Raw genomic sequence first — 23,769 nt, forward strand, 5'->3', positions numbered from 1 at the left:
CTTACCACTTTCCCTGGGAGGAAATGGGAGCCATCGTCGTGCGACCAAGAAATCGTGTGAGAGCATCATCATGTGCCAGACCGTAAAGTGCTTACATACGGGACAGGAAAAAAAGCCGTAATAGGCGTGGTGTGCTATGGTTGCCATCTTTGTCATCGCGAGCCCCCCCCTCTCTCGCTCGAGCCCCCGGCCCGGGTTGTTGAGTTCTTTAATCATGTACTCCGAGGCTGTCATCCCTCAAAAAACGCAGGCAAAAAAAGAATAGCTGGTTTTAAAAGTCAGCCATATCGATTCGGTAGACGAAGGTGGCTGATATGGCACAATTGATTTCCGTGTGGGGCGCTGTGTTGAGTTCAGCCGAGGCTCCCTCCACACGGCTTGCCAGCTCTTCCAGCGAGGCGAGGTGATGTTCCCCGCGCACGAGACGAATGACTTCGAATGCTCAATCACTGCAATGTAAATTTGTTTTTTGTTCAAAATCTGATGAATAAACATACACTTCATTTAATGCCAGTTATGTCACCCAAAAATGCCCAAGGTTGACAACGCAGATCGTTTTAACCTCCCCACGCCTGCAGAAAATCGTTTTCCAATGATTTCATTATTCATTTCTTTACTTCGACAGGAAGAAATGGCCTTGTCATGGTGGCATAAAGCGAAAGGTGTGGTTTTCCCAAAAGCAAGTCCAATTGTCAATGCCGTGCATCTGCAAGGCATAATCGCCGCCAGGGCCGGGCCCCGCGGGGTGTCCTATGCCGCCCTAGAAAGCCATTTGGGTACGGTAAAAAATTGCTTTGTTCAACCACTCTTTCATTTTCGAAGATGAAGCGCCCTTGAAATGTGATGGTAGACATCGAGGAATAAAGGTGAGAAATATCGACGACTTATCGGCACCGGCGGCGCTTTTTTTAAACCCCCGCAGAAGCAGCGTTCAAGGGCGTAGGAGTCCACACTCCGGACGCCGTCGCCCTAGTAGTCAACTCGCCGGGGGGCAGTCCAGTGCAGAGCAATTTGATCGGACACAAAATTCAAACATTGCATGAGAAGTATAAGGTTCCCGTTTGGGCCTTCGCCGAGGTGAAGTGGGTTGGAGGGAAAGAGGCAGGCAGGGATACCCGAAAGCTAGTAGACCTCTTCGTCACCGAATGCCCTCCATCGCGTGTACATACTCGATGGCCATTTTCCCGCAGGACGTGGCCGCGAGTGGGGGCTACTGGCTGCTTGCCGCCGGGCAGGAGGTCTACGCGGACAAGGCCAGCATCGTGGGCTCTGTCGGCGTTGTCTCTGGGGGCTTCGGCCTGCACAAGCTTCTGGAACACCACGGGATAGAGCGACGGCTGCACACGGCGGGGACGTCCAAGGCACGCCTGGACCCTTTCCTCCCGGCTCGAGCGGAGGACGTGGCGTACCTGAGAGACACGTTGGCCGAGATCCACGAGGCGAGGAAGGGGGGGAGGGAGGGAAGGGGGAGGGGAAGAGAGGGGAAAGCGAGGGAGAAGAGGGATTGCGGCATATGACAGTGGCTCAAAGCAGACAAGCACTACCCTTTGTTCGTCCAAGGGTCTGTGCGGCAGGTACGACGGCTCTCAACCCCCCTCCCCACCCTCGGACACGCAGGTCTTCAAAGCGCACGTCAGAGCCCGGCGGGGGGCGAAGATCTCAGGGCACGAGAGCACTATTTTCAGCGGGGACTTCTTCACCGGGGCGCGAGGGGTAGAGCTGGGCCTGGTGGACGCAATCGGCTCCCTCCAGTCCGTGTCCAAGGAAAAGCTGGGCGAGAAAGTGCGCATCAATTACCTGAACGCCCGACCCCGCTTCCCTTTCCTCCCCGGCCTCGGCACAGGGACTGGGGATGGAAGCCGAATGTCGTGGTCGGCCCATCTGGCGGATGCAATCTTGGAAAGCGCGGAGGAGCGGATAGAAGAACGCCTTTGGAGGAGCCGCGTGGGGCTCTGAGGTCAAAGGCAGGCGGGGGACAACGGGTTTTCAACGGAGAGGATGTAGACTGCGGTCGCAGCGCTCTTAGGTAGATGTTCCTGGTGGGCACGAAAACGCAAACAAGCTCGCAAAATTACAGCCTCGGCCTCGCACGGCGCACTTCCTTCCAAGATATATTCATTTGTAACTCCCCGTGTTGTCTCAACGCGGACGAGAAACGTCTATCGTACATACATGCTTCACCTCCTCCACTTCCTAGCAAGTCTCACATCGGACACGCCCCTCCTTTCAAAATTACTGGGACTTTCAGCCTTTCTGTGCCCTTCTTGTCTTGACTCAATCCATCTTGCCTCTCCCTGATTTCCCTGTCGTTCGCACTCCCGAGCTCGGGACAACCCCTGGGCTGAGAACCGCTTTCGCCGCCCGTGGCTCTGGAATCCGCAAGGTGCCAAACATCCAATCGGCAAATATGAAAAACTGTCCGAAGTTGTAGTGGTAGTGCGTGTGGTGCACGGTGTGATATTTGCTGCCCATGACCGGCTCGGTGTTCCCGTCCATAGCGTCGTGGATGTTAGTGGCCCACACGGCCGTGAAGAAAACCATGGCCACGTGCGTCAGGTAGTGGCAGGGGACGAGGAAGAGGCAGATCACATAGGGAGAGGCTTGCAGAATCCCGTCGATGGGGTTGAATGCCACGGAAGCCCAGGGCGAGAGGGTGCTGGGCTTGTTGTACTTGTGATGAAGGCCGTGGATGTACTTGTAGAGCACCTTGTTCTCGTGCAGCGTCCGATGCATCCAGTACACCCCCACCTCCACCATCGCCAGGTAAAGAAGGGTGAAAGCCAGGTAGTACGGCCACCCCCCGATCTCCTCCACGTAGTAATAGCACTGAGTCCACCCGCTCTCCACCAGCCACTCGGCCAGAACGGGGAGGGCTGCGTACAGGAACATGGACGCCTGCGCCAGTTGGATCTGATCCTTGATAGTCGCTGCGCTGGGTTTCTCAAAGCCTTGCTGCGTGAAGAAGTAGTCTCCGTGCCACTGGTAGATGTAGGTATGCCAGAGCCCCGCAGTCAGGTAATAAAGCACGGAGCCCGCCACCAGGTCCCGCACGTAAGTAAGGAAGTAATGCGCCCCCGCGGGCCCCAGCCGTGCCATCACGTCAGCCTTCACGGCGTCCCTGAACAGAAAGGCATTGACCCAGTCGTTGAATGCACAGAACGGATTGTCGATGCAGTGAGGGTTGACGAGCCGGTCGCTCCCTGAGAGGGTCTTCAACAGGAGGGACAGCTTCTCAGGGAAATATGCCGAAGGAGACGCCATGGCCGTCGTAAATATCAGTGATAGTGTCAACACTATTCCTATTTTGCTGGATGGTACATAAGGAATGGTGAATGCAGTGACAGGGTTCCTCGAGACATACTTGAAGAGAGACACCAACGGGCAGAAAAAACGAGAGTTGTCCGAGAGCGCAAGCTCTCCAATTATCTGCATCTCTCTGAGTAGAAACAATTCGAAGAAGCAAGCATACATCAAATTTGTGGGAGTGGCAGTGTAAATACCTGTTCCGAAAGACTTGAAAGTAGGCCGCCATGTGAGAAGAAACGGAAGCGCGTCAGGCGACGAGCGAGAAAATTTTGAAGACGAGGTCGACGAACTGCGATTCCGGGTGTGCGCCCGCATATGCAAGAGGGTGTCGGGAGGAATGAGTCTCATGGGTGGTAGAGTACAGATGGTCGTGGAGATGGAAAGAAGAATAGCCAAACGAGACGTGTTTTGGGGCCACGGCCTTGTCGCCTTGACTCGCCGGGTATCATAGGATGACGAAACCTAGTCACGCCCTCCGAGGTCTCCTTTAACGCGCGTCGCGCTTATTAACCATTACCATGTGTACACAGGCTGAGGTTGGGCAATCACTTGAGATAGCAATGACCAGCGAGACTTCATGCAAGGGTCCCGGTGAACCAAATTATTGCAAGCAGTATGTAATAGTAGGAGGAGGCATCGCAGGTTGTACAGCAGCAGAGGATTTGCTTGAAATCGTCTCCCCGGAGGAAGTAAAGGTGACCTTGATCACAGCCACCCCGATCGTCAAGCACGTGGGCAAGGTGGTGCAAGTGACGAGAAAGCTGGAGGACATGGAGGTCGTACAACGGGATGCAAATGCGTTCGGAGAGGAGCATGCTAATTTGCGGATAGTACAGGCGAACGTCAAGTCTGTGGACGTGCACAACCACAGAATAGAATGCGAGAATGATAGCTTTCTTCCCTTTGACCGATGTCTTATTTGCACGGGCGCAGCACCGAAGATTGTGTCGGAGCATCCACACGTTGTGGGCATTCGTGACACAGAAAGCGTGAAGGACGTGGCCACGCGCTTAAAAAACGCCCGGCGCGTGCTGGTTCTAGGTAATGGTGGCATTGCTCTCGAATTTGTACATGAAGTGACGTCATGTGAGCTTGTATGGGCTGTGAAGGATGCGTATGTTGGGAACACCTTTTTTGACCATACGGCATCCGGACTTGTGCTGCCAGAGCTTGAGTCCAGGCGGCCGGTGCACATTGTGGACAATCTTGCGGTTAAAAATCGTGGCGGGGAAGACCGTTGTGATGATCCTGAATCATACGGCGACGAAAGAGTTAGGAAGGGTATACCATCGAGCAATGGCAGTCAAGCAAAGTGCAGCGAGCGTCAGCCGGTAGGCAAGAAGCGTCCTTTGCCGGTGGCGCTGGGTCAAGCCCGACACCTTCCCGCAAACAGGCAGGGTCCTCTCGGTGGATCCTTGGGACCGCATTGGACAGCAGATCTATCCACTTCTTTGTCCTCCAGTACCGCAGAAAAGAAGGCGGATTCAAGTGTCACAAACCCCAAACCGCTCACCATTCTCTTCCACGCTGAGCTCGAGGAGCTGTACGAGACACCCGAAAATCCCCCCACAAGTTCGGAAACCAGTGGCGAGCATGAATGGCCGCTATACGTGCGCTTGACGACTGGACATACCTGGGGCTGTGACTTTCTGGTCTCCGCTACTGGCGTCGTACCTTCCGTGGATTTCCTGGGCCCGGAGTTTGCGCGCGGAGAGGACGGCGGCGTGGTTGTGAATGACCGCATGCAAACGACTGCAAGCCCCGATGTTTATGCTGCCGGAGACTGCTGCTCAATGACATGGCCAACGTCTGAAGTCTGGTTCCAAATGCGGCTGTGGAGTCAGGCGCGTGCGATGGCTCGTTACGCGGCTCGGTGCATGTCCGACCAGGTGGATGATCTGGGAGCGGGTTTCGCTTTCGAGTTGTTCGCGCACATGACGCGGTTTTTTGGGTTTCCTGTCGCGCTGCTTGGCTGCTTCAATGCGCAACTCCTACCGGACGCGGAGCAACGACGACTGATCAGGGAGGTAGAGGTCGCGTTCCCGGGAAAAGCTACGCAACAGGAGGCGGTAGGCGAGGGTCAGGCATGTTCCCCGAATGTGCAGCTCTCTGCCCAAACCAGGCGCAAAGATGGATCAAATGCGCTCCAACGCGAAGAGAATGGAACGACCGATAGATTGCAAGACCATGTCGAAATTCTCACGCGCCTCACCCCGGGGAAGGAATACGTAAAGGTTGTGGTGGTGGGCGGGCGGGTCAAAGGGGCGATGTGTGTCGGGGAGAGCACGGAATCGGCAGAGACTTTTGAGAATCTCATCTTAAATGAGCTGGATGTCAGCGCATTTGGAGTAGACTTATTGAATCCTGACGTGGACATCGACGATTTCTTCGACTAAAGCGACGTATCCGTTTTGACCTCAAGCATCAAAAATAAATTTTCTCGAGGGACGAGAGTGGGGTAGTGTTACCTCTACTCATAATTGTACTTTAATTGGATTATTTATTGCAAACCTGATCTGCATTATTTCGCGTCTGGACGCCATTTGTATGTGAAAAATGCTGCTCGGCTCCATTTATTGTGTCATCGTCTCGCCGTTTATCACACTGTTCGAGCTCATCATCAGTCCTCCCTACCAAGTCAGCTGGTCTTGCCGACACGGTGGTTGCAGGCATGCGCGTAAGAGCCCATTGCATGGCCCATATGCTTAGGGGGCGCATGTACCCTAACGAACGAAAGTGACCTTCATGATTCCAGGCCTCAGGTGTGGCAAACCAATATCCGAACCTCTTCCATCCTGCTTCGTACAAGCCACGCGCCGTCTCAAAGGCCGCGTGACGCAGGAAGTCTGCCTCTTCCTGTAAGGCCCGCCCCCGCCCCTCAGAATGTTCTGCTGCCTCCGACGCCGCCAGCGCGGCTTCTTGAAGCATAGCGGCCGCGACGGAGTAGGTCGTGCCGGTCCACACCTCCTGGGACTGCATACATGTGTCGTCCACCTGCCCGTCCGGGCGCATGCCATTGACCGCCCCCGAACACCCATCCGCGAACTGCTGGACATTATATTTGAAGACTGTGGTCAGGCTTGACCGGGCCTGGGCCCCTTTCGCCACTGGCGTCAGACCACATGCCCGTGCATACCATTGCCCCGCCATTTGGTCGGCCATGATCGAGTCCTGGTGCGGGCTCCCACTGTTGTCGTAGTCGAAATAAGTGCCGTTCCAGAGGTGACCAGCGTAGGCTTCTCGGGCCTGTGCGGCCAAGGCCTGGTAATGCGCCACGACAGCCTGAGCATCTGACCCGCCGTTCGTCGTGGTCACGGCTTCTCCCAAAGCCGCCATTGCGGTCAGTGCTGCCACCCACAAACCGCCAGTGTAGGCACTCGGACCCTTCACGGTCCAGATATCGTACGTTTGGTCGGGAAAGCCAGAATTTTCGATCAGGCCGTCCCCGTCCCGGTCGAAGGCCGTCAGGGCCGCCTCCATCACATGCCGCAAGACTGGCCACACGGCCCGGGCGAAGGGAGCGGACTCCGTGGCCATGTAGTCCCGATACGCTTGAAGGACAAGTTTGGGGCCCAGATCTTTCCATCTGTTCACATCTTGGAGATTATAAGCGTTCACCTTTCCCCAAGGCACCCCAGAGGGGCAGCCAAGGTCGTGCGGCACGGCGCCTGCGACCTTGCGCGGCCGCATTTCTCCCCTTGCGAGAAGTCGACGCATTCCTAGGTCCTGCCCCATAACCGCCGCCGCCACATCTCGTTGCACCGAGAGTTCCAGCATGGGCCAGAGCATGGTCAAGGCAAACGAGGCGTAAAAATGCACGTCGTAGGTGTTGTACATCAGATATTCGTGCCCTTCCACGTATAAGAACTGGCCCACCATGCGCTGCTCCCCGTGGCAGGACTGGAACGTGCGGTTGTTCTCCACACCGGACGCCCCACCTGCTCTTCTTCTGGCATCCTGCTCCCTATTTCCTCTCCAGACTTCACCTTCTTGGTCTGGGCGGCGATTCCTCCCAGTCTCCCACCCCTGCCCTCCTTCCTCCTCGCCATCGCTCTCATGCGCCCTTCCCGCCCGACTTTCGGTCCAGACCGTCCCCCCGTCCGTCAAGAAATACAGTTCGTTGAAGAGCATGTGCTTGTAAAAGGCTGGCAGCGAAGGATCCTCCAATACAGGACGCTGCCAGGCTTCGATCTCCTTCTCCCAGAGCGGGTAGTATCGTAGGGCGTGGCTGGCGATGAGGCCTGCGGTCAACCCTCCCTCCTTCCCGAAAAAGCGTGTGTAACGGCGGGGTAGGGCCAGACCGCTCCCAAACCTAACAATCGGCATGTCCCAGGCAAGGGCGAAAGAAAGCCTCGCGACACCGTGCGGACCGAGAGAGACCGCTTGGCAGACCGCGGCGGCAATGGATTCCTTGGCTTTCGAGGGGCGGTGGTGCGGACGACGGGGGCCCGCCTCCTTGGAATGTTGGGGCCGCCTGTGCTTGCCGTTTCCGGCGTGGTGGTGGAGGCGGTGGTGGTGGTGGTGGTAGCGATGATGGCGGCCGTCTGTATGGCCATCGCCTTGCTCCCCGACCCGCCCGCCTCTCCCGCGGCCCTCGCTTGGCCGCTCGAGAGCGCACTCCGAGGTCTCGACAATGCGATCACTTCCACGCGTCCGCGTCGCCAACGTCTCTAGATGGTCCTGGTCGCCGTGCTGTTCCTCTGTCCGTCCTATTTCCCTGAGGCTACCGTCCTCCAGAAACTGCCGCCAGACCTCGGAGGCCTCCTTGCTCCCCGCCCCCCCGCTCGAGAAACGTGAGCAGAGGGAGACCCGGCTCCCAGACTGCGCGTCCGCCGCCACGGCGAATGTCAGGGCATCTTTGTCGCGTGCCCCCTCTTGCTGGTGGTGCAAATGAACTCCCACGACTACCCCTTCTTCCGCCTCCTCGGTCGTTCCCGCCTCCTGCTCCCCCCCTCGGGGGGAGCTGTCCTGGCGATGCACGCTGAAACGCCGGTTGAAGTGACCCCCAGCCCCGTCGCTCGATGTACCGAGACCATTCTGGAAGCTGAACATGATGCTGACGTCCGCGGCGGAGGCCCCCAGGTTCTCCACCGTCCATTCGAAGACGCAGACAGGCAGAGAGGAGTCCTGGTAGTCGTGCGGGAGGACCGGGGAGACCTGGCGACAGGTCAGGCGGACCAAGGGAACCGCCTCCTCGTACACAGTCCAGGCTCGAGGGAATAAGGCGTGGTACGTGCCCACGCGGGGATCCATCCCCCAGCGCCAGGCCCGCAAGCCGTCAGTCTCCCGACCGTCGCCGACGGCCAGGACTTGAGCCACAGGCGCCTGCCCTTTGCGCAGCACTCGGACTGAAAACTGATTGGCAGCCACCACTTTGTGTCGGTATTTTCCTGGATTCAAGTTCCATCGTCGAAACTCGCCACGGAAGCCACGGCCGATGCAGCCCCCCCCCAGTCCGCCCAAGGGAACGCCCGCATAAGGGCCCGGGATTGGTGGCTGTAGCAGGAGGCCGTTCAAGTCGAAGATAGGGTCGCGGTTTTCTCGTCGCTCGCCGCTTACGTATTGCCCCATGCGCCAGGCCAACGGCAGCAGACTAAGTGACTCCTTGAGGCCAGGCATGGCGGCTTTGAAATGCCGAGGATCGGGCAGGTCGTCGAACGCCCGCCGCCAGCAATAAAGTGGTGGCGGTACGGGCGGAGGGCGAGCATGAGGGTGTTTCGCAGGCGTCGCGACTGAGGCAGTAGAGGGAGGAGAGCACGAGGTACTCACTGAGTAACACGTCGACGTGTGTTCCTGCTTCGTCATGATCTTTTATCTTCCGATTATCCACTGCCGCTCCCCCCCAACAAAACCTCCTCCTTCCTCTCCCCGTGCGCTGCCTCCTCTGTGCATGAGATGGGACGGTGTCTGTCACTCGCTTCGAAGAAAATGTACCCTTTGTAGCTGCAAAGGGGCCCTCCAAAGATGGACCGTCAGTTGGGATGGCGCCATCGAATAGCTCGCCAGTCTTCGGAGACGTGACCGGGCGCGTGGAGATGGGCGACTCCTTCAGGTTCACCTCTCGACTTTGTGAGAGGTCTCCGATTCTATTGGGATTGAAGGGCAACAACGGCGGTGAAAACTGGACGACGCGAACATTCCACGTATGGCAAGGGACATCCCCGCACGAAGAGAAGCGTACGAGTGTCCATTCACGTGGTGCCATGTCCATGCCGCGTCTTGCGGGGTGTGCAACCCGTCGCAGTAAAGTCCGGGCCCCTGGCCTCCATCAGAGCACTCCGCCCGTCGGAGTATCACCGTGCATCGCCACAGGAAACGTACCGTATACACCAGTATGCCCGCCCCGTAACCCCCGCCGAGGTGATGAGGCACACAAGTGCACAACCCTTATTACATTTATGCGTTAAAGTCCAATATCTAATCGCGATTCGATCATGTAAAATCCCCGCGGTTCGGTTTTGTGGAAGTGAAAGCAAGTCTGAAAAACGCAATCGAGACTACCGAACCCCGGTGGGTGCAATTTGGTGTGTCACGCGCACATGCCCACATTTACATTCTTGAATCTTATTTAAAATTGTGTCTGGCGAAGTCTAGAGCACTGTCTACATTTCATGCCACATTGTGGCATTGTTTTTTTGAGGTTCTAGCTCACATGTCAGGACACTCCGATGCAGGCATGGATATTGGAAGATGCTAATTTCAGCAAATTTGGATAAGTCCTTCTCGTATCTGAGAGGCAAAAAGCATTCCGGAAAAAAGTGAGGAGTCGCTGCAAATATTTGTACAGTTTTTGCGATTAGTGAGATGTCGAAGAAACGTGCAAATCTTTTTTCTTCTAACGCATCTCCATCCCTTGCTCATCACGTGATGCAGGAAATCTTTGCTGCCTGGCGACACAAGCTTCCTCCCGAACAGGACAGAAGAGACGGAGCAGCATGTGTGGAATTGTCGCCGTCTTACTGGCGGACCCGTCTGCGGCTGTGAATCAGGAGCTGTACGACTCGCTCACCTCCCTGCAACACCGGGGCCAAGACGCCGCAGGTGAGAGCTGCTTGAACTTCGCTTTGTGAACGCCGAAAAGAGAAGGAGGGCTTAAGCCATTGATGTTCCTGTACAAGCCGTGTATAGTTATATCAGAGGTGACTCCGTGTCGCTCTCTGTTTGCGGCGTGATTTTTTATTCCCTCATTTCGTACAGGCATCGTCACTGCCGACCAACGCCGACGACTCCATTTACACAAGGATAGTGGCCTTGTCCGGGATGTCTTCAAACTCCAGCACATGATTCAACTGATAGGCAACGTGGGTCTGGGCCACGTCCGCTATCCCACGGCAGGAGCCTCTTCGAACGTTCAGGAGGCACAGCCCTTCGTCACCAACATTCCTTTCGGCATTTGTTTGTGCCACAATGGGAACATTACGAACTCGACAGAGCTGACCCAGCAGCTGTCGGCGCGTTACACAGTTTCCACGGACTCGGATTCGGAACTTCTCCTTTCCATCTACGCAGACGAGCTGCTTCGGCAGATGTGGGGCGGTGACAAGGAAGGACAGAGCCTGGACCAATCGAGCGCAGGCTTGACCGTGGACGTGATATTCAACGCGTGTCGAGGGCTGATGGCCAGAGCGCGGGGGGGCTACGCGGCCTTGGTACTGATTAATGGGTACGGGGTGCTAGCCTTCCGCGACCCCTGGGGCATCCGGCCCCTCTGCTATGGGAGCCGCAACGCGAAGCAGTTCCTGGGCACCTCCAAGAAAGACTGGTGCGTGGCCTCCGAGTCGGTGGCTTTGGAGTGTCAGGAGTTTGACTTGCACGGAGATGTGCTGCCCGGGCAAGCGGTGTTCATCTCCCTCAAAGGAGAAGTCACTACCAAGATGTGCCACAGTTCGCCGGTGCTGGCGCCCTGCATCTTCGAGTACGTCTACTTTGGACGGCCCGACTCGATCATTGACGGGGTCTCCGTGTACGCAGCTCGGAAGGCGATGGGCGACAAACTCGCCGAGAAGATTCGCAGACTGTACGACCCCTCAGAAATCGACGTGGTAGTTCCAGTGCCGGAGACCTCTCGCATCTCCGCCCTGCAGTGCGCCATTAAATTGGGGGTCCCCTACGAGGAGGGCTTGAACAAGAATAGGTACATCGCTCGCACATTCATCATGCCCGGGCAGCAGAAGCGGAAAAAAAACGTTCGTAAGAAGCTCAACCCTTGCCACGGCGTTTTTGAGGACAAGAACGTAATGCTTGTAGACGACTCCATCGTGCGAGGTACGACTTCCGAACAGATCGTTCAGATGGTGCGCTCCGCTGGGGCGAAGAAGGTCTTCTTCTGTTCGGCCTCTCCTGCCATCCGTTACGCCAACGTATACGGCATTGATATGCCCGTACAAGCCGAGTTGATAGCCTTTGGGAGAGACGAGAAAGAAATCGCAAGGGCCATCAGCGCCGATTGGGTAGTTTATCAAGTAAGTATCGGCGGGGTTTACGTGTGGTTCTTGTTTTCTCTTCGCTTGTCCTCCCGAGATACATTTCAATCCAAAATGGTCACCGTTTGGGCGCTTATCCAAATAAATAACTTTTATCATTCAGGAACTCGATGATTTGACCTCAGCAGTCAGAGAATGCAACCCTGCAATTGAATTTTTTGACACCTCTTGTTTCAATGGTGTCTATGTGACCGGAGACGTTAATGCTGCCTATTTCCAAGCGTTAAAAGACCATCGAAGCGACTCGATACTTTCCGTGGATGGAGGTAAAGGGGACGACATTGATTCGTTGCCACCGGACAGCCGCGGAATTAGCAGCCATAATACAACCTCCCCTGAGAAACTTGTCCGGAAAATCAAGGAGTTGAGTATCCTCGAGGGGGATGAAGGGACTGAGGATAAAGACAGCAACAGTAGCATCGGCGTGGTTGATGGGGTTGTAGCGGCCAAGACATCGGGTCAATTGGGTCATGCGCGGCCGCGTGGTCGCGTTATTGGCGCGAAGCATAGGGCAGTCCAGGCGGCCGACGAGCTGGCGGCGGTGGACCCGGCGAATCATCCGAACGGCTTACGGAACGAGGACATGGAGAAACTTCGAGACCGATTCTCAGGATGGGTGTGAGTCTTCTTGTTCGATATGAAAAGTTGCTCATATCACGTGTAGGGAACAGCTGCTGGAAGTGCTCAATGGGTTGGTCAGGAACATGGAACGAATGGGGTTCAAACACGAGCCGAAGGTGTATATCCATCGTGCAGTAGACTCTCGTGGTTGTGGTCGAAGGCCCTGCCTCCAAAGAAATGGCAATGGCGTCAAGAGTGATATATAGATCAATAGCAAACAGTACACCGGCAGAAATTTGCGGAGAGGGGGGCAGACTCTGAAGCTCACACAAGCGGTTCGTGATGCAATAGTGCACGATCAGAGATTGGAAAAGCACCGGAGGGCTGACTCTGAAGCAATGTGGAAGATGTCACCGTCTCAAATCGACTCATGGGATGATAGCCTGTAACATAACCGGCGGGCGAAATGATAATCTCGACGGCCGTGCGTGATATGTTATGACGGATAAGAGCGCAAATTGAACATGAATAGCAAATCAACGGCCACGAGAAAACACAAAACACTTGAAGTAAGTTATTTAGGTACTTTTACCATGGTAGCGCACGTCCTGCCTTTTTCCTTTCTTATCTGTTTATGGTAACTTTTTGGACCCGTAAAAATATGCACGTCCGGGGAAGCTTCAAAAGCATTAAGCCCTGCAAATATGCAAGGTCGTACAGAGTTGTTTTCTGATACCGTGAGGGAAACTTTACCGGCGCAATTTCCGCAAAGTCCATGACGGGCGGCGGCGGCTCGGTAGCCCATCTTTCACTTCTGCTCGAGTCCCTATCATGTCTTTTTTTATGTGCTCTCCTCTCGAAAAATCTGTTAGAGCAAGCGACGCAGATTCCTCTCTCAAGTCCTCACTTTTGTGCTGGTTTTTTGCGAAGTTACATTTTACGTTTTGTATTGCCCAATCTTTCTGATGCGCTCGGTCCGTGGGGGGCTCACTACTGGCTGCATGTCGTTGACTTGGTACTTGGCATCCAGGCGAAATACTCTCCTGAGGTTTTGTGGTGTACGTATAACGTTTCTCCGCAACGGTATTCCAACAGCCATCGTTTGCATTCGCGTTCTTCTCCCTCCCGGTTTCACCCCCTACCCTCCTCCTCGTGGTCCCCGCAACCTCGTCTTCCTGGCGGCGGGGGTGTGAGTGCTGATTATGTCCCGTCACTACCTCTGTGTAGGCTCGGAACCGGTCCTCTCCCAAATAGTCCCGTGGAGTAGCTCCGACGAGCTTGCACAGCCGCGCGAAGTGATGCTGCACCTCGCAGGCCGGGACGTGCAAAGCGAACTTGAGGTTAATGTACACGCCGAACTCAGCCTCCAAGACCTGCTTTTTGCTCACACACCATTCGCGATCAATCCATTCAAGCAACCTGGAGAGGTTGCAAGCATTGTTGCCGCCTGTGATGCTACTGCGGCTTTTTTGTCGTAAATGAGGGTCTCGAAAGCTGTCAAAACTGCCACTGACAGACATAATCTTACTTTCTCGTTCCTCCTGCCAGCCATTACCAGTGCTCCCCCGCAGACCCTGTTCTTGAAATTTATAAGACAGGATCAGGCAGGTGGCGAAAGCGAGCCGACGATTGGATTTTGTTACGAGAGACAGCAAGCAAAGCTTCTCGAAATAAACGCACGCCAAGGCCAGTGTACCTAGTTCTACGCCTAATCCCTCATAGCAAGCAATCGCCGCCTGTTTCTTCAAACGCCGAATTTTCGACAACGTGAGAGAGGGAGGCAGGGTGGGATGGCGCTCCCGAAACTGCTTGTTGAGCTCTTCCTTCAGCTGCTTCGGCTTGCGGAAATGGATAATGGAGAAGACTACAGGTCCCAGGCCGGGGCCGCCCACGTTCAGTTGTCGAGTGCGTCCATGACTTAATGCTGGGTCGTCCAGGGAGGCAGGGTCATAAGAGGAGCCGCTGGCGCCGAAAGGGGACTGGCTGGCTGGGGCTGCCCCGGCCCCGACGCCGTCCTTCCCTCCGCAAGCCACTAAATATCCTCCATCCCTGACATCCCGCTCTGCGGAGCATGCAGCCCTTTCTGCATGCAGCAAAGCGCCATAACGTACCCCGCGCCAGTCTGGCACTGGACGATGGAATGCTTCGCCACCACGCTCGTTCACTTGCCTAGCGCGCCACCGCTTCTCGGACTCGCAGCCCGGTTTGTACTCTACCACCGAGGCAACCACCAAGGGATATCCCCGTCTAGATGAGATGAAAAGCCTTCCGTCCAAGATACCAGCGTTCTTGACTCGACGCTCCCATTGTCGCACAACTGCAGCGCTGTGTTGATATTTATGCCGTATTGATTCCGGTACCGAGACAACAAACGCGTCCAGACCGTTGAGCTGCTTGCCAGGAATTGAAGTACTATCAACGCCATCCCTGCTTCTACAAAAGTGGTTCTCAAGTACAGGTGTGCTGCTATCATTCGCGCGGGAGGCAACTTTATGTGGTTTCATGTCTCTGTCTTCCTTCTTTCCGGTGAGAGCCATGTAATTTTCGCGTCCATGGGAGTTTTCTTGATGTGGAGGCCGCACGATATTCAAAACTTGCAGCTCACTTTTCATGGGAATATTGCTGAGAAAGTGAAGAGCGGCGAGTTGCCTGTCTGCGTTCCTGCGAAAGAGTCCGCTTGAAGGTATAGCTCGAACCCTACGATAATGCTGCTGCTGGGCAGGGCGAGATGAAAATGCGGACGACGTCGTCCGAGTGCCGCCGCTTTTACTGCGTGCCAGCGTGCGCTTTTTGTTGGCGGGGTTTGCGCAGGCCATTTCCATGCTGGACGGGCTGTACGTATGTGTTGCAGTGTCCGCGTGAAGCGCTCGCCCATCTCTCGGAATTCCGGTCAAATGCTTCTTTATCCCGTCCCACAGCAAGCGCGTTGCCCACGGGTGACTAGTTTCCCCGTCACTTTCATCACTCTCAATCGTTCATCGTGGCGTGGTGTCTATAAAAGTGCAACATCGAATGAGGATTCCTCAAAAACCCAACTCATGTCTATCTCTTGCGCAAAGGCACATGTTTCTTACCGGTACGTCTTTTTAACCTCCTCATCTTCTTCTAAATCTCTTTCATGGAAAAAGAAGAAGCTACGCCTCGAAAGGAGCAATGAAGAGTCCTGAATCGGAAAACAAAATCTGATCTTGAGGATATAGCACGATTGAGAAGTACCGGTGCATGCATGGAATGCTCGCCCCCTAGCCAATCGAAGAGCCCCCGTCCAACTGAGCCCCCTTTGCTCCTGTATGGGGCTGCAAGCGTTGTGGGCTTGCTCACCCTAGGTTCCCTGCCCTTCTTAGTCATTCCTATGCTCAGAGGGAATGCGTTACCATACATGAACATCCCCATGTCAAAATACAAAACTATTTTCGATGAAGTGCTCCCTCGTCACATGCCGCGCAGGCGTGCAGGAAGTCCGCCATTGCGCTTCATTGACCTGGGGCACGGCATGGGAGAGGCTGTGGTCAATGCTGCACAGCGAGGATACATAGCAACGGGTGTAGAGCTTAACCCGACCCTCTACCTGCTATCCATCTGCAATGTCTGGCGGCATGGACTTTTGTGGCCGTTGGAGCCGCGAGTAAGGCTGGTTTACGGGAACATGTGGAGAAAGGACATGGAGTTGGGGAGACAGGACGTCATCCTTATGTTTGGAGTGCAGAGCTTGATGACCCGTTTGGCAGAAAGGCTTCGATCCGAGGCGCAGCATGATGCGTTGGTGGTCCTATATCGGTTCAAGCTTGACCTGCGGTCGCGGGCGTCGCCTACAGGGGCCGCATTGCGAGAGATCACCGGAAGGGACGGGAGTGACGAGCAAGCGGAGATTAAAATTCTTGAAGTGACTGAGGATGGATTTTCTGTTTATCGCATCAAGAAAAAGTAGCCAGCTGCAGGCAATGGGAACACGTGAACACGAAGTCAAAAGCAGTTAGAACCACTCATTATGCCAGCGACAAGCAAACAAGCTTCATTCATGTGTTGCGCAAAGAGGGAGATCTTTTTACATGTGTATGGGCATGAACATGAAGGTTGTGCTCCAGTAGTCGATCAAATTACTTTACACCATGCGACCTTTTATCTGTCACAACTTCTGGCATCCAGATCCAGAGGATCCTGCACGTCGAGTATTCATCACCTTACCGATACCGTCACTGGCGTTCCCGCTCCCGAGACGCGCATCTCAAAAACTGCGTGGCATCTGCTTCTCTTCCCCCATGTTTTCCTTACGCCCAATCGAGTGAGGACGGCCGGGACGCCCCCCATTGCCGTTGATTTGCTTCACGGGGCTGTCACGCAAACCCCCGTCTCGCCACAGCATCTGGGAATGTGCCTCCTCTAAGTGATACACGTTGCTGCCCTCCTTATGGGGGGTTGGGGACCTGCCGAGCTCGTGCAAGAGGTAGAAGGGATAGAGCGGGTACAGGTGGAGAAATCTCCCGAGGGGCATGCTGGCCATGGAGCCTAGGTTGATCCGCTGTAAGGACGGTCGGACTCCTCCTTCCCCCCCTCCTTCCCCCCCAGGGTCCCCTTGCCGCGCCCACTCCCACGGCTCCGCTCCAACATTTTCAAGCGCCTTCAGAAAGCGCAAGCGGGACGCCAGACGCCCGTAGGACACTAGCAAAAAGCGTGCATCCCGTCGCAGGCGCTCTACAACCTCCTCTTTGCTCAGTCTTGTCGCCGCATGGACCTCCGCCAGCTTTAACGCGAGCACGTCCACGTCTTCCGCGTAAAGCTTGGGCTCCCGGATAAGCATTTTTCCAAGTTCCACCCCTCGCGGAAAGACGCTTTGCAGGGCCGTGAGCCGGGCGCCGACTGCACCGGGCGCGCTCGAGAGGAAGGCAGGGTTGTACCTCAGAAAGCGGACGAGGTCCTGGCCCGGCACCGGGGCCCTGAGCAGTTTGAGGCGGGCCTCCACCTGCTCCAGATCGCGACTGAGTATTGAGGGCATGGTCTGACAAAGCTCCTGCGCGGCGGCGGAGCCTAGTATGTTCCGCAGACGGGCAAGCTTGGGTCTGAGCACGCGCTCGACGCTGGTCAGGAGCAAGGAAGGCTTCCGGTTGATCATTTTAGCGACTTCCGCACGAGTGGCCGCAGGAAAAAGAGCCTCCAAGTGCTTGATGCGAGCGGCGACCTGGCGGGGCTCGAGCGCGAGGATGTCCGGCTGACGAGCCGCGAGCATCTCCACCTTCACCGAGGGCAAATGACGCGCCAACCCCTCCATCCCCTCCCTGAGCCTGCCGGCTGCGTCGCGAGACAGGAGGTCCGGCCGACGCATGATGATCCTCCCCAAATTTTCTTGGGGGAAAATGGCTCGAAGGGCTACGATCTGAGGGAACAGGACGGTGTCCCATGCCCGAGTGAGGACGGCGGGGTTAGGGCAGACCACTCGCGCCAGATCCATCCCAGGGAGCTCCCACTCCAGCCTCTCTGCCGTGCTTTTAATTTGAGAATCAAAATCTTGAAAAACAAGGATGGGAGCTTTGGCCATCAAACGTAGAGGTCGGCAGGCCGGAAGTAATGCTGCCAACTGGACCTGACGCTCCGCCACTCGAGCAGCAAGGTCGTTGGGCTCGACACACAGAAGATCGGGGACCCGGCATACCATGGATGTCGCGTTTTCACGAGGGAAAAGAGCGTACAAATGCTCCAAACGACGTTCGATTAGCCCTAGGGGGAAAAAGGCCAGGCCTGCCAGAGGTTGGAGACGAGTGGCGTGCCCGATTAAGTCCTCTGGGGTGGGAGTGCCGGAGACGGTAGTGGTTGCAGCCGCTGGTTCCATCCCTCTACATGGCTGGCTCAATGTTTTCCAACATTCCTTCCATTGGCAAAAAAACTTTCTTGACTGGCCTGTAAAAGCATCGCTGGGCCTCACACACGTGCCCACTATAAGAAGAAGCCCGCACAGCAGAAGGGGGTGATATCTTGTGCCAGAGCGAAAATGAACGTGTAAGGCCATGGCAACCGTCCGACATGCTCACCGTCTACACATTCTTGAACGATTTTTCTGTCATGTGGAAAAGGTGAAATGATGGGAATATATGAGAGACTGAAATGCATCAGAAAATACAGGTAGCAAGGCACAACGTACGCGTGAAAATCGTGACTTCACAGCTGCGAGGACATGCCATAGAGCGTTTTGGGAGCTACGAGTTCTCAGCAATGAAATAATGCATGGATCTCATTTGAATATGTGAAATAAATCTTTAGTGTACGATACATAGAAAGCCTCAGTGCAGCCGTGCGCACGTAACCTCTCCTTCGCCCTGCCCTTGTACTGGAATGATGTCCTTCAGTATCATACTTCAGTTGAAGCATCAGTCAGGGAAAATGACAAGGATTTCCACTGCTTTGGAGCTTCCGGTGACGCACTGAGATTTTTAATCGATTGAACAGATTTATTCGAGCGCTGAGGGTTTGATAACTGAATTGGGTGAAGGGGGTGTCTTGTCGGCACATTTATCCCTGTTGGACCCACGATGGGCCCTAGAAAGGATCGCAAAGCTCGGTAGTTCTGGGAGGGCTTGTAACCACGTTTTTATTGACAAAAAGTGTCACAATCCCCCCAAATGCAAGAGAGCATACCACGTTTCGTTCGATTCTATATTTTAGATGCGCTTATACTATACCTTTTGATTTAGAGGAGGTAAATTCATTACGCTATGTGATGGCCACTATCATCGTAAGACCTAGTAGGAAGCGGTAACGCTGGCTGTGTCCATTACGTGGGCGGCTACAAAATTATATTTTACGATCATCAGCATGTCAAAATATTAGATTAAGCCCCGAATTCTCGTTCTGGAGGTGTCTTGGGGGATTTTCGGTGAATAGGGGTGCAGGAAACCTCTTTCCAAAACTTTTCAAGGAGGTCGAGCAGGGGAGTTATCAATCCGGGTATGCCGCCTCACATGACTTTCGCTGGTGTATCTTCACTCAGCCATCCGAGGAAAATCTGCGGCTCGCTGCAAGGTCTCAATACTTTCATCTTAAAATTGATTTATGGACATACAACTAACAGACTGACCTAACCTCTAAAAATAATCAGACACGGGGCTGCAACTCAAGGGAGAGAGTATTTTGTCGTGCACACAAACTTAATCATAAATGTTTATTCCTCTTTATCTCTCTTGTCTAGATTGTGGTAGCCAACCATTTGATAAACAATGCTCACTATGTAAATCATCCCGCCCAGGCGTCCCATGTCACTCCTGGCTCCCACCCGATTCATTCTCCTTTGGCGCCAACTCCACGGTGCCATCTTCGAGCACCATGAGATCGTACTTGGCCGCTAATTCCGGATTACTTTTTATGTCTAAGTACTTCGCTTCCTCACCGCGTGCCGCTAAGATGTCATCAAGAGTCACTTTACCTCCTGCAGGATTGGACTCCCCCTCCTTCCCCTTCTTGACCAAGCCCCCGAAATCAAGCTTACTCAAGTTATCGGCGACAAGGTGCTTGGCATCACAATGTTTGCAGCGAGCAACCACAATGCCTTCGGTGAAAGCGACGCGGTCGACTTGAATGAGGTTCCGTCCTTCACAGATGTTGCACGTGTACAGCATTTGAAATTTCCGGGAAGGAGGAGAAGGCGCCGCCGACGACCCAGTGGTAGTAACCCCAGCCGCATTTGCGCTGCTACCGCGATGACTGAAAGTGGGTCGAATGATGCTCGGTCCCTCCTCCACCTGAACAGATAGCAAGTAATGAACTTCAGACGGGCAGCAAAGGAGAATCCCGCTAGCCAACACGCACCTTGCTGGCCTCCTGAGCTCCATCCTGCTTCCCGTCCTCCTCTCCATCCCCTCTTGGCTTTTTGCCGAAGCCTTTGCCTCTTGCCACCGTTAAAAAGAATTCTTTTCGTCGCCCATGTGCCCGTCTACTTTCGAGAAGATCCTGCCGCCGTGAGAGCAGCGGGAGGGACGACGGGGTTATTAGTGGTGCAGGACATGGCTGAAAAGCAGCGTTGCAATTGGAGGTGTCAGCATAATATCCTGTGTAGATGATTCGTGAGATAAAGTAAACTAGTATGTCCTGAGCACGCTTCCGACCTACCTATACCTGCGGCCCGAACCCCACTCGCAAAAAACAGCAAGACATAAACCAATTGCGAAGACCAGGTGCTGCATGCGTCCATCCTATCCATGCTGCAAGTGTTAGAATGCTTCTTTGCTCTACCTGTGGATGTACATGTGTTCCCTTGGGTTCTTTGCCGTTCGTCTCGAATGCGAACAGGAAAAAAGCCTGCGAGGCCGTCCAGGACCCGGGAGGTTACTACCTAGTAGGGGCATCCTCCATCGTCTGTGCCCGTGACTCCTACTTCAGGACTCCAGAAGCCGGCACTCCATTCAATCCCGCGGGTCTTCAAGAGTGTGACCAGTGTTTTTCATGACAATTGCTCGGGAATCATCACTTCAAATCCACGCGTCACGTGATGCCTCCTGTCGAAGTGGCATCCATAAACTCGGCGGTCGAATGGTGGGAAGCTACATCTGACGGGTTTTAAACTCTAAGCTTGACTCTGAATATTTCTTTTGACACGCACAAGGTAAGGAAACAGCTTTGACACGAGATCTCGATGGCGCCAGCTTCTCCGTGTATGCTTAAGTGGCTGGCCACGGGCCTCCCTCATGCAACGACCGAGCACAAGGTGCACTGGGAGGATGAGGAGCATTTCGTGCTGCGCGCAGACGGAGACATAATTAAGGAGCCTAATACTGTCGCGCGTGCGATAGCGAAAGCAGTAACTCCTGAGCTTACGGGTGTGCTACCAGTCGAGCAGGGGCAGGTGGTGCAATGGCAGTCCTGGGCCTCGGAGACTGAAGACATCCTAGGTCGAGCTGTCGAACTCAATACTTTCCTGGAAGGCCGTTCCTTCTTGGTGGGTGCGGCGCCTACATTAGCTGACATCCAAATGTACTGGGCCCTTGCAAAAGTTGTGGCGCTTTCCTTCCCCGGACCGCTGGGAGGGTCGGTGGCTCTGATGCGCTGGTTTGACCAGATCCAGAACTGCCTGCGCGTAGGAGCTTTTGCCATGTCGTACGACGTGACGCATTTGCCCCAACTTGTTCCAATGCATTCCATTTTCAAACCTGTGGCGATGCCTGTGTACGATAGAAGCAAAGGTCAAGAAAGAGTGGGCGCAGCAGCGAGCGCGCATGAGGGCGGAGGCACCGCGTCGGTAGAAAGCAAGGGGGAGGCGGCGGCGAAAGCGAAGGGAGCGAGGCAGAGAGACGGGGAGACTGGCGAGAAAGCGGCAAGCAGCGATGGGATAGGAAATCATCACGCACAAAGCCAGGGGAAAAAGTCGAAGAAGAAGGAGGAGCCAGCCCCTGCGACCGAGACCCTAGGAAAGGGCGAGACGGCGCCCACGGAGAACCCCAATGCCCTGGACATCCGGGTAGGAAGGTTGGTGAAAGTCTGGCCTCACCCGGAGGCCGAAAAGCTTTATTGCGAGGAGATCGATTGTGGCGAAGAAAGCGGGCCCAGGCAGATCGCTTCGGGGCTCCGGCAATTTTACAGCGCTGCCTCCGAGCTTGAGGGTCGAATGGTGCTAGTGCTCGCAAATTTGAAGCCAAGGAAACTCGTGGGCTTTGCCTCAAATGGCATGGTCCTCTGCGCCTCGGATACTGAGCATACACAAGTGAAATTGGTGGAACCGCCCGCCCATGCCAAGGTGGGGGACCGCGTCGTCTTCCCCGGTTTCTCCACCGAGTCGATGCCCCTGACGCCAGCCCAGGTACAGAAAAAGAAAGTCTTTGAAGCCTTGGCCGCCGGTTTGAAAACCGATTCCCAGGGCAGGTGCATCTTCAAAGACGAGACCCATCCCTTCTGGGTCGCCGGGAGGGAGGGGTGCGAGGCCGGCGCGGCGTGCACAGCGCCGTTGCCGAATGCCCATGTTTCTTGAGTTATGCGTTCAAGAAATGTCTTTTTCGCGGGAAAATGAGCAAGTGCATGATGGTTTGTGGTTCTGATTCCCAAGCCACTTGATAAAGAAGAGGTACGGCCACAGTGTGATGGAATGGCAAAGCCCGGGCCGCTTAGCCCCTGGGAGTGGCTTACCGGCCGAGTTCCTGGTACTTATTGTTACTTCAGTGCCTTTCCCGCTTCCCCTTCCCACCTATGAAGTCAACATCTTTTAAAAGATCAACTGCTGGATTGCACCTCCTCATCGCCGTAGTACATCGTCTCGATGTACGTCCTTAGATCTATGTAGGCATCGTCCAGGTCGGCGTTCACTACCACCTTGTCAAAGTTTCCCGGTGCCACTCCATATTCCACCTCTCTCTTGGCATTCTTTAGACGCCTGAGTACATCTTCTTCTTTCTCTGTCTCGCGCCCCCGTAATCGCGATTCCAACACCGCCAAGGATGGGGGAGATATAAACACATACAGGGGCCGCAAATCATGGAGCGCGCCTCGCGCCAACGCGCCTTTCACAGAAATTACTCCTTGTACGTCGATATCCAATATACAAATTTTTCCTTCCTCCTGAACTTTTTGGATGGCTTCAAAACTTGTGCCATACAGATTATTGTGTACCGTCGCGTGCTCCAAAAATTTGCCCTCATCAATCTCAGCCTGTAGCCGCTCGCGAGTCGTGAAGAAATAGTCCACCCCCTCCTTCTCTCCCGGGCGGGGACCTCTAGTAGTATGGCTGCAGGAGAATCCAAAGCGCAAAGGATACTCCCCCAGCAAGCGGCGGATCAGGGTGCCCTTCCCCACGCCCGAGGGCCCGGTTATAATAAGCGGTCGACGCACTGCCATCCTGTCTACTGGCTGGTCCAGACTGCTCGAACTCGCGCTACTAGCCATGCTGCTGCTCGCAGTGCCATGCTCACTGCCGCTGCCACCGTGCGTCATGAAGTTTCGGCGTGTGAGACGCGGGGGGGAGGAGGGGGAGACGTCTTTACTGCTACTACTCAGGCACGCGAAACCAGAAGAAAACGGAGGGTTTGAGGCGGAAAAATTGTTCAACGCACTCGTATGGTAGGCCTTCAGGACAATAAGGCACGCAGTATAGAGCACGCGAAAAGGTGCGGGTCGTCGATGACGTTCAACGTAAGCAACTGGAAAAAACGACAAGGACGAATACCCCATGCGACCGCCTGCGGCGACTTGCCTGTAGGAACAGAGTGATATAAAGTGCATATATAACACATGCAAAAAGGGAGGAAAGAGGCATCGCACGAAGATGTGCGGTGGAAATTTGCTTTGATTTCGCGTCCACCTTGTTTAATGGCATGCACGGTACCCCAAGGGGATGAAGCCATCGCTATGTTGGAGCCATCGCAGGGCGTGGCAGGGGCGAGAGGTTATAGGGGATGCGAGACGAAACGGTTGGCCGACTGAACGAAACGATTACAACACCACTGTTGCC

At 54.9% G+C, this 23,769-nt stretch overlaps 1 protein-coding gene across 1 annotated transcript; it reads right to left on the reverse strand.

The window, feature by feature from the left end:
- Positions 1-22,454: 22,454 nt before the first annotated feature.
- On the reverse strand, positions 22,455-23,517 carry GMK (guanylate kinase; the record flags this gene model as incomplete). The annotated part of the gene is made up of 1 exon (XM_005856117.1): positions 22,455-23,517. A coding segment is annotated over one exon (982 nt), but the record flags the coding sequence as incomplete, so codon positions are not given.
- Positions 23,518-23,769: the final 252 nt, after the last annotated feature.

This window comes from Nannochloropsis gaditana, assembly GCF_000240725.1.
Source record: "Nannochloropsis gaditana CCMP526 unplaced genomic scaffold scaffold038, whole genome shotgun sequence".
Classification (NCBI taxonomy): domain Eukaryota; class Eustigmatophyceae; order Eustigmatales; family Monodopsidaceae; genus Microchloropsis; species Microchloropsis gaditana.